The following is a 10600-nucleotide window of genomic DNA, read 5'->3' on the forward strand; positions in this document are numbered from 1 at the left end:
AGCTGTTGGAAATAGCAGTGCTACAACAGCTGGAGCGCGACACATAGGAGAGCATTGCCCTAGCTTATATTCCTTTTCACTACTGATGACATTTGGTCCCTGAGTTCAGAGATCATAGGATCAAGGAGGGGATGTACAATGATAGACAGAACCTTTAAAGGGGTATTCCCATCTCCAAAACCCTACCCCAATATGTAGCAGGTGTAACAATAATATTAGGAAATGTAGTATAGTTCTTCTGATTCGCTATGCCACTTACCCCATGTGCAGGGCATTGTAGTAGCTTAGGTATCCATTGTTACGACCACTGATATAGTGACAGTTAGTTAACTGTTAGTGGTCACAACCATGGATACCTCAGTTATTGCAATGCCCTGCACATGAGGTAAGCGACATAGCGAATCAGAAGAACTATGCTACATTTCCAATTGAAGCTATTTGCTAATATTATTATTACACCTACTACATATTGAGATAGGAATACCCCTTTAAGCACTACTAACATTAAAGGGAACCTGTTATCAGGATTTACCCTTGCAAGGTATTATGAGCGCTTTATCCACCTCCTAATACTCTCGGGGAGAGCAGGGAGGAAGGGACAGTAGTTTCTGAGGCTTCAGGGACCTGACAGGTTACCTTTAAATAATTCACTCTTTTTACAATATTTATGTGCTATGAGAGTTATAGGTATGTGGATAACATGGCCTGTCCAGAAGTGTTGTCATAGGGCCCTGGTATTAAGGGTGGGATTAGAGAAGCTTCATGATTTGGGTCTGTAACGTCAAGCACTGTGACTTCAGTAATCTTTGTTTTGTTCATTTTCAGGACCTTTTATACGTACATGCCTTTTACTTGGATATTATTTGCCGTGTTTTATGCCATTCTGTCTCATAGGAACATACACTATACATCAGGGAAGACATTTTGACCTTTTTTGATCTAGGTATAAATGGACACAGGAGTTAAAATTTGCTGCTTTCTTCCAGGAACAACACCCAGACTGTCAATGGATTGTATCTGGTATCGCTGAACAGCCGCAGGTCCATGGGAGTGAATGGGACTGTGCTACAATCCAGTACGACCTATGGACAGTCCTGTCACTGTTGTGGAAGAAGGCAGCCATGTTTTTTTAAATTTGGTGCAGCCCATTGAACTATACAGCTACAGGCCTCGTTCACACTATCAGTATCTGGTCAGTATTTTACCTCAGTATGTGCAAGCCAAAACCAGGAGGGAACAGTCAGAGGAGAAGTATAATAGAAACACGTCACCACTTCTGTATTTATCACCCACTCCTAGTTTTGGCTTATAAATACTGAGGTAAAAAACTCGCCAAATACTGAATGTGTGACCGTGGCCACGTCAGAGGGGATCCTAGAAGGAGATTGTAGGTCTCTGGGGCTGACTACTAATCAGCTAGTTGTTATAATGATCTCAATGCTAGGAATATACCTTATTAGTCAGTTTTCCTCACAGAGTCGGTACCAGATACAGCTGTCGGCCAAAGATTTTGCTTATGTACAAGGCTTTTACTTTTATGTGTCTATGCAAGAAGCTGTCTGACTTTTACATTTATTTGCCATTTAAGGGAGACGCTGTTGGTATCTTTGGCTTGTGCTGGTGATACTTCGGCTCAGGGCTGAAATTCTCTGCACACATTCCACTGCAGTATAGAGACTTATAATATACAAATCCCAGCCTGCCCTCTCTCCAGCCTGCCATAAATCCTGACACTTTATTGGATCTGGTCCTTTTTATATTCTGCATAAATCAGGGGGGGGCGATGCCAGTGAAGTAAGATTAGTTGCCTAGTTTAGTGCAAATCAGTCTCATGAGGTATCATGCTGTGTGTAGGAAAGCTGATGGCTTCCAGAGGCCGTACTGGTGATACAATTTTAATGTAACTAACCTGCAATACCATGTGCAGCCTATTGGCTTGAGTGGCACTGTTTCCTGGGGGGAAACACAGTTTTTTTATTCATATATCCTCTTTAAAGAGAAATTGTCATTGGCATAAGATAATATTTAAACTAGGTCATCTATACATTGCAGTATAAAAGCTAAACTCGAGGACACAACTGTGCCTCAATGCCAGTAAGGAGCAGTGATGCCAAAGAAAATATATAATTCATGTCCACGAGGACACAACTGTGCCTCAATGCCAGTAAGGAGCAGAGATGCCTAAATGGGACTGGGACATGTCTTACATTTGCTTTGGCTTCTCTGCTCCTTACTGGCATTGAGGCGCAGTTGTGTCCTCGAGTTTAGCTTTGATACGCAATGTAAAGATGACCTAGTTTAAATATCTTATCCCAATGACAATTTCTCTTTAAAGAGGATATATGAATAAAAAAACATTGCCACTCAAGCCAATAGGCTGCACATGGTATTGTGGATTCGTTACATTAAAATGTATGCAGCTGAACTGCATTATTACAACACTATTACATACACGCAGCCTGTCCTATAGCTAAGGCTGGTTTCACACTTGCGTTTTTTTGCGCTGTTTTTTAGCGCAAAAAAAGCATGCTTTTTTTCCCTATACTTTAACATGGGTGCGCATACACATGCTTTTGTACGCGTTTGTATGCGCATGCGTTTTTTGTAGTGTGCGCTCGGGCGCACAAAATGCATCCTGTTGCATTTTTTGTGCGTCCGACTTGCCCCAAAAAAACGCATGCGCACGCAATGCGTTTTTTTACAGCAAAACACCCATTATAGTCTATGGGTGCGCATACGTGCGCAGTAGGCGCAAAAAACGCACCAAAACCCGCAAAAAAATGCACACAAACGCATGATGCATTTTTTTCATGCGTTTGTGTGCGTAAAAAACGCGCAGCAAAAAAACGCAAGTGTGAAAGTAGCCTTAGGAGGGATTAGTAAATTAAATGTGTGACCAGCAGCCAAAAAGGCCAAAGAATATTTTTATAATACCTAGCAAATTATAAGCAAAATGTAAAGAAAGTATCAAATATATATATATTTTTACATGTTAGCCATTGATTGAAAATGGCAGAAATAATCTTGTGATCGGTGATGTGGGGGGTAAAGAGGGGTGCAGTATTGAAATCAGACACATATTGCCTTCCTTATCTAGAGGTTTCAAAGCCCTCGCACAACCTAAGAAGACCACTTACAAAGCTGATACTTTTATGAGTCTATTTATGAAGCTAGCTGACTTTTATATGTATTTGTCGAGGGCAGAATTATAAATGGCACATGATAGGTGCAGGGGAGCGTTCTGTTACCAACTTTGTATGGAACCCGCAATGTATTACTCTGATCATGAGCTAAGCGACTCAACATAATCTTTCAACTGGATTGCCCTGGCTTTACGTATCTTTGCGTGTTTTAATGTTTGCTTTTCCTTCTTTATTGTTGCTTTTCCATGACTTAGGCTGTGTAATATATCATTGAGATTGGTGCCATGGTCTTCAGCACATCTAACGGTCCTGTTGTCTACAGGTTTTGTACATTATCCCATTTTCTAATACTGGAATACAAAACTTTTTCTTCTAGAGGGTCATTTGGGTCATGGTAGTGCATTGTCCTCTCTCGATCTACTGTATAGCGTCTTTTGCTACTAGAGCATACACTACATTTGTGTCTGTTCTATGAACATATGAAAGCAATTTAGTTAGGTCTTTCTATAACGATAGGCAAATACAGAATAATTAAGGATTGAAATAGCTGTATAAAATACTGCAAGAGTTTACAAAACTAAACACACAAGTTATCCAGATGGACAGGATAGTCACGGCTCCACTATGGTGCCATCTTCACGAGTGTCTTTGTTACTTTAATACCTTCTCTATACTGTTAAGTCCCCTTTAATCAGTCTGGATGACTTACTGCTGATTGCCGAGCTGGGGGTCACTTTCAGTTTATAAGCACTTCCAGGAGGGTACGCAATGGAAAGTCGGTGACCACCAGCACCGCTAGCCCTCCGCTCATCATTAGTCTGTCGTTGCAAAAGAAAATGATTTGTCCTCTCATGTTCTCTGTTGGACCAGTTATCCCTCTCATAGGCTGGTGGTGGACTAGGTCCTAGGCCATCCTGGGAGCGACATTTTCCTTTCACCAGAATGTGTAGCAGTTCCGACAGACTGAGAACTGCAGAGATTATCCCGACCACAAAGTAGAATTGAAGAAATATTGTTTTCTCTGTGGGTCTGGATACAAAACAGTCCACTATGTTTGGGCAGGGAGGACGCATACAATCATACTCCGGGGATACTTTAAACCCATAGAGAAACCACTGCCCCACCAGAAAACCCACCTCTGCCATTATCCTCATCACCACATTGATGATGTAGAAGGTCCGTATGTGGCGTCCCCGCTGCTCAGACTTTAATTTGGATCTTGTGCTGGTCTGCTGACCATGCTGAGCTGCTTCTTCTTCTGCATCTCTTCCTATCTTGGCGTTCTGGTGCATGGAGTATATGACAAACAGCACCGCTGGAGCCGACAGCAACACAATGTGGAAGACCCAGAAGCGGTAGTGTGAGATGGGAAAAGCTTGGTCATAGCACACCTGCCGACATCCGGGCTGCATAGTGTTACACACAAATTCCTCTTGTTCATCTTCAAACATATCGCTGCCCACCGTCGCCAGAATCAGTATGCGGAAAATCAGCATCACCACCAGCCAGAATCGTCCCACCATGGGAGAGTGCTCCTGCACTGCATCTAACAGTGAGCTCAGGAAGCCCCACTCCCCCATTTCGCCTTTGGTTCTGGAATCTTGTTCTGGATAGGACAAAATTACATAATGAGCATTAAAAATATAATTTATGATATTAAAATAAATTTAATTATGTAATCTGAAAATCAAAGGATTCATTAGACCAATCCTGAATAGCTGAATTGCTATTTGGAATATTTAATTTTTTTTTCCATTACATTTGGAAATATGTACTGTAATTTATTATTATTATTATTATTTATAAAGACAATTTTTCTATATCTTAAATTACATAAATCCTAAATTGATTTACCATTCCAAATGTATCTAGTCCCATATTTTTAATAATAATAATAATAATAATAATAGTAATAATAATCAATATCATCATTGTCTTTTACAATTAAAGTAATATGATCAAAATCACAATTTTATCAAGATCAAGGACCAATTTAAGTTTCCTTCTGGACATACTTATACGTGTAGATAACACAAAATGCTATAAATGTTATTCAGTCCTTGGATAATAAGGAAAGTAATTATTTCATCCATAGTATGAACACTTACATTTTTATTATAATTTTTTCAAGATCTTAAATGGAAATTATAGAGAAACAGTGTGTGTCATGTTAGGTGAACACAATCATCGAGTATAGCACCCACTGCATATAATTTTCTGACTGTTACCATCATTGTTTTCAGGTGCTAAAATACATTTCCCTTCATATCACCACACATGAAGTGAATAAATCATCAAAAAGATTACAATAAATGATGTGCGTTAGTCTGCATGAAGGTTGCGAGCATGTACAAAAATGCCATCAAATTAAAAAAAAATAGGTTTGATCATGTTACACGATTTACTATATATTAGAATATCCACATAAAATTGTATAAAATGTGGTATCATTTTTTGTATTTTTTTTCTGTCTCAAGCATTTCCAGTAAAAGCTTTCCAGAAATGCTCATTTTTGCATTTCGTTCTAATTTTTCACTTCAAATCTGAAATGTATGAGTTAATTTTTGTACATACCCCCAAGATATAGTTTAATTTGTGTTTGGGCCGATACATTAAATTGTATCCCCGATCAATCCTTATGCATGTACAGTATATATACCTTGTCTGGCTTGCATGGAGATCTATTATAAAGAATATACATACAGAGATACAAAACAGAATAGAATTAGTTAAGACCTTGAATTTTATGACAACAGTGACAAAGAATTTCTTTGTAGGACATAATTCATAGCTGAGATCATCATTTCAGGTTCTCATTTTTTTCTTTACTCTTATTGGCTTTCAATTCAAATTTAAGTTAATACATCTTTGTATATTTTGGATGAAGTGTCACATTATACAAGCTGTTCTTTGGGTTGTATTCACACTTGTGTTTGCAAGTAACTGTAAAAGCTGATGAACTTACATGCTGTTGACTGTCCCGGTAATGGTTATCCACATCCCTGCTTGTGGATGCAGCAGGTGATTCTTAGCTGATCGCCGTGGCTTCGGGTGGGTTAATGTTGTAGTCGTGCACTCACACTCTTCCACTCTCCCAGACTGATACAAGATAAGAGAGTCTACATTTAGCGCATACCTCTCAACTGTCTTGCTGAGGCATCAGGGACAGCTTTATCCACCCTTCACAGGGTTGGGACACTGGCGACTAAACTGTGGAGAAAAAAAATGTTTGAAATTGGAAGGTGAATGGTTAATTGGAGCAGCATACTGTCTATAGTAAATATAATTACAGAGGTACATACCCCTCATCTCTTCCTAATACACAGACACCAACATACATACCTCTCGTCTCCTCCAAATAGACAGACACCAACATACATACCTCTCAGATCCTTCTAATATAAAGATGTACTTACACCTCATCTCCTCCTAATAGACAGACATCAACATACCTACCTCTCATCCTTCTAATATACAAATGAACATACACCTCATCTCTCCTCCTAATACACAGACACCAACATACAAACCTCTCAGATCCTGCCAATATACAGATGTACATACCACTCATCTCCTCCTAATACAGAGACACCAACATACATACCTCTCAGATCCTTCTAATATACAGATGTACATACCGGTACCTCTCGTCTCCTCCTAATACACAGACACCAACATACATTCCTATCAGATCCTTCTAATATACAGATGTACATACCACTCATCTCCACATAAGGGTGCAGTCAGACGGCTGTGTAAATCAGACCAAGATCGGACCGCAATGCACGGACTGGACGGCGGCACTCCCGACCCAAGGGTAACAGCTGCATAGAAATATGTGAATACATTTATGATCTGAGTCCAATTTACATGGCCGTCTGACTGTGCCCTAATAGACAGACACCAGCATACATACCTCTCACCTCCTTCTAAAAGACAGACACCAACATACACACTGTACCTCCACCAGATACACAGGCACCAACATACATAGCTCTCACCTCCACCAGATACACAGACACCAACATACATAGCTCTCACCTCCACCAGATACACAGACACCAACATACATAGCTCTCACCTCCACCTGATACACAGACACCAACATTAGGGTGCAGTCAGACGGCTGTATAAATCAGACCTAGATTGGACCGCAATGCATGGACTTGCTGTTGACACTACTGACCTGAGCATGACAGCTTCATAGAGATATATGACTACATTTATGATCTCAGTCTGATTTACATGGCCATCTAACTGCGCCCTAATAGACCGACACCAACATACATACCTTCACCTAATAGAGACACCAACATACATACCTCTCACTTCCATCTGATGCACAGAAACAATCCTATATACCTCTCACCTTCACCTGATACACAGACACCAACATACATACCTCTCCTGGTTATTACCGTATATAGCCACTGTGATACATACCGCAAGCCTAGTACACAACCACAAGGATCCATGACACTCATACTTATCTGTCATTTTTATTTACCTGCCCCCAATGCAAATACCACTTACTAACTACTAATACCCTTGTATCAAGATACATCTTTCTCACTTCCACCTCATACGCAGCCACTAACATTCCAAAATAGATATCTTTTCCTAATGCAAACGCATCAAGTGAGATATCTACCCCATCTTCCTAATACACAGACATAAATATACATATCCCTTCATACTTCCTATTACAAAGATATCAATGGACCTATCTCTAACGTCAAATTTCCAAAGCAGGGATCCCTGAGCCGCGGGCAGGGCTGCCCCTAAGGACATCAGATTTCTCAAAGATGTCTGACCTGCGGGCAAGCAATGTAGTAAATACTTGTGTGAATATATGGCTGGGCAAAACGGATAGCACGGTTTACTTGCTCCTAAACTAAGCATGTTCTCTCTGGGATAGGAATCTACATTCACACTTAAATTATGGACTATACTGTATTTTGTACTATAAACATTTGTAGCGTCCTAATACACACATAACAATCCAAACATATGTCCCAGATAGGATGGAGATAGGGACATGGGTGTAATAGGTGCCAAGACACAATCATGTCCTAATTTCCTAATATACATGCCCCAATATAAACTGTCAAAGTAAGAATTTAGGTATCCCCATAAGGAGGGGATTCCCAGTTGTATGGAGGTCTTCACATTAAAGGTTGGGTGGGGTTTTGCATTGCCAGCAAACAAGAAGCACACAACACACTGGTTCTGTCCAAGTCCTTCAGGGATGCCCTAATATTGATTTATTAATGGTCAGAAAAATAAGAAAACCCGCTATGAAGAGGAAGATCCATAGGCTAAGGTTACATTACTTCATCGTGGCTGTAGGGCAGTATTATCAATACTAGTCAGTGACACATGCATACAGTAATTCTGTGGGAAAAGCCAAAGGTACACAAAGGCAGAATGTTTGCATCAGCGTAACCTGTAGTTTATATATAGTTTGTAGGCCGTCAAGTAAAATTATATTTAACTCCTCAACAACTTGCATGTTCCCATTTCATACCCAGTCACCAAGATATATACATGTCTCTTTCTCCTCATATATTTACATACATGTCTCCTCCTAATGCTCAGACCACAAGATATATTCATATCCACTTCTATTAAATATATGGTAATATACATACATGTCCCCTTATCCTACCGCATATATATTTACATACATGTCTACCCCAAATACACAGACACCAAGATACATTCATATCCACTGCTAATACTCATACATTATACATACATGTCTCCTCCTAATACACATACGTTATTATCCATACATGTCGCCTTCTCCTAATACACAGATTGTTATACATACGTCTACTCCTACGACATATACACTATTATACATACATGTAATACACACACATTATACATATATGTCACCTTCTCCTAATACACGTTCATTATTATACATTAATGTCTCCTCCTAATACACAAATATTATACATACATGTCTCTTCCTAACACACATACGTTATACATGCATTTCGCCTTCTCCTAATACACATACCGGTACATATCTTCTCTCCTGATACACTTTATTATACATCACCTTATCCTAACATAAACGACATCAGTATAAGCAACAGCCACCATCTCAAAATATACTAGCACAAAATATACGATACACATTTTACTTGTACCTAACACAAAGTACACGAGTGTGTATAGAGAAGTATATACTGCTAGCTCCTTTCTAACACACAACCACCAAGTGTGACCCCCAGACACCACTAGTCCTCTCTGGCAGACATTAAGATACATTTCATTGCCGCACATGAATAGTAACTCCCTTCTAGTGCACATATCCTTCTAATACATATATCACCTACAGCTCCTCTACTACTGACAGCTTACACCCCAATCCCTCCTAATACACAGCACCTCTCCATATATCACCACAACTTGTGCACAATATATGCCATATAACCCTGTTACTGGTGCATTTAGTACTATACATGTAAAGCGCCATGGAATAAATGGCGCTATAATAATAATATATCCCAATATATTCCCAACCTCCTCTGTTGGTTCCAGCTCCATACAATCAGGATTTACCTGCATATTAGCGAATGCGTTTCTTGGAAGAAACCTTTTCCTTCCCGGCAGAGTACAATAATAGCCTGGATTGTGGAGCTCTCTGTGCAACTTTCACTTTATTTTCCCTGGACAGTATCAGGATGAAGAGATATTTAGGCTGTGCCAGACCCCACCTCCCTTAAAGGGACATCTTACTATGTACATACTAGCTTCATACTGGGACTCCTCTGGATGTCAAACTACAAGTGTTTACAATAAGACTTGGTGTTCATTCTTCAACCCAATAACTCTAAGATATACACTTGTGTCTACCTAGAAAAAGTGTCTTTCCTCTCAAAAATAATACAAATCTTTCATCACATAAAAAAAAAGCGGATAACTTAGTGCTTCATTATAGTAATGACAAGCTTGGGTGAATATATTTCAGATTGGCAGCCATGCTGCTTATAAAGCGTGCCTACCTCCTGCCGCAGAGACAGACACGGACTGTGCTGCATATTGCTCCTCTATGGTAACTGTGTATTCCTTCTACTCTACTCCTTTGCACTCCAGACCCCACCTTGTCTTTAGTGTTTCAGGAAGAGGAAGCAGGTACCTGCAACTCTATGTCAGTGACATTACCTCTTACCTCTTACCAAAGAGTCTTCTGATGTCAGCTCCACTTGGCAGTCAATTAGCGACATGGATGGTATATAAGCGAATAGAAGGAAAGGTTCGTAGAGAAAAGTTTATTGTCTCTCATAAACTTTCAAAACAAACAAAGAAAAGTAAAACAAAAACAACATTTCTTTTTCTTTTGGTCAGGCACATTACTTTAGCACATGCAGAGAGTTTCCACTCACTGAGTAGTACAGGCACTACTCAGACACAAACTGTCCACCATTAAAGGTCTTTCCTTT

At 39.7% G+C, this 10600-nt stretch overlaps 1 protein-coding gene across 3 annotated transcripts; it reads right to left on the minus strand.

The window, feature by feature from the left end:
* Window positions 1-2324: 2324 nt before the first annotated feature.
* On the minus strand, window positions 2325-10255 carry GJD3 (gap junction protein delta 3). Of its 3 annotated transcripts, none has more exons than XM_073572622.1 (4): window positions 10163-10255; window positions 6109-6353; window positions 5803-5824; window positions 2325-4749 (listed from the first exon to the last, which is right to left on the minus strand). In XM_073572622.1, the coding sequence occupies exons 3-4, from the start codon at window positions 5816-5818 to the stop codon at window positions 3812-3814; spliced, it is 954 nt and encodes a 317-aa protein (XP_073428723.1). In that variant the 5' UTR covers window positions 5819-5824; window positions 6109-6353; window positions 10163-10255; the 3' UTR covers window positions 2325-3811. The 3 variants fall into 3 exon arrangements, with proteins under 3 accessions (XP_073428723.1, XP_073428722.1, XP_073428724.1); XM_073572621.1 differs by lacking the exon at window positions 10163-10255 and adding an exon at window positions 9720-9972; XM_073572623.1 differs by lacking the exons at window positions 5803-5824; window positions 10163-10255 and adding an exon at window positions 9720-9972.
* Window positions 10256-10600: the final 345 nt, after the last annotated feature.

The sequence above is a fragment of the Dendrobates tinctorius genome, unplaced genomic scaffold (genome assembly GCF_039654945.1).
Source record: "Dendrobates tinctorius isolate UK_male_01 unplaced genomic scaffold, ASM3965494v1 ptg000032l, whole genome shotgun sequence".
NCBI lineage: Eukaryota > Metazoa > Chordata > Amphibia > Anura > Dendrobatidae > Dendrobates > Dendrobates tinctorius.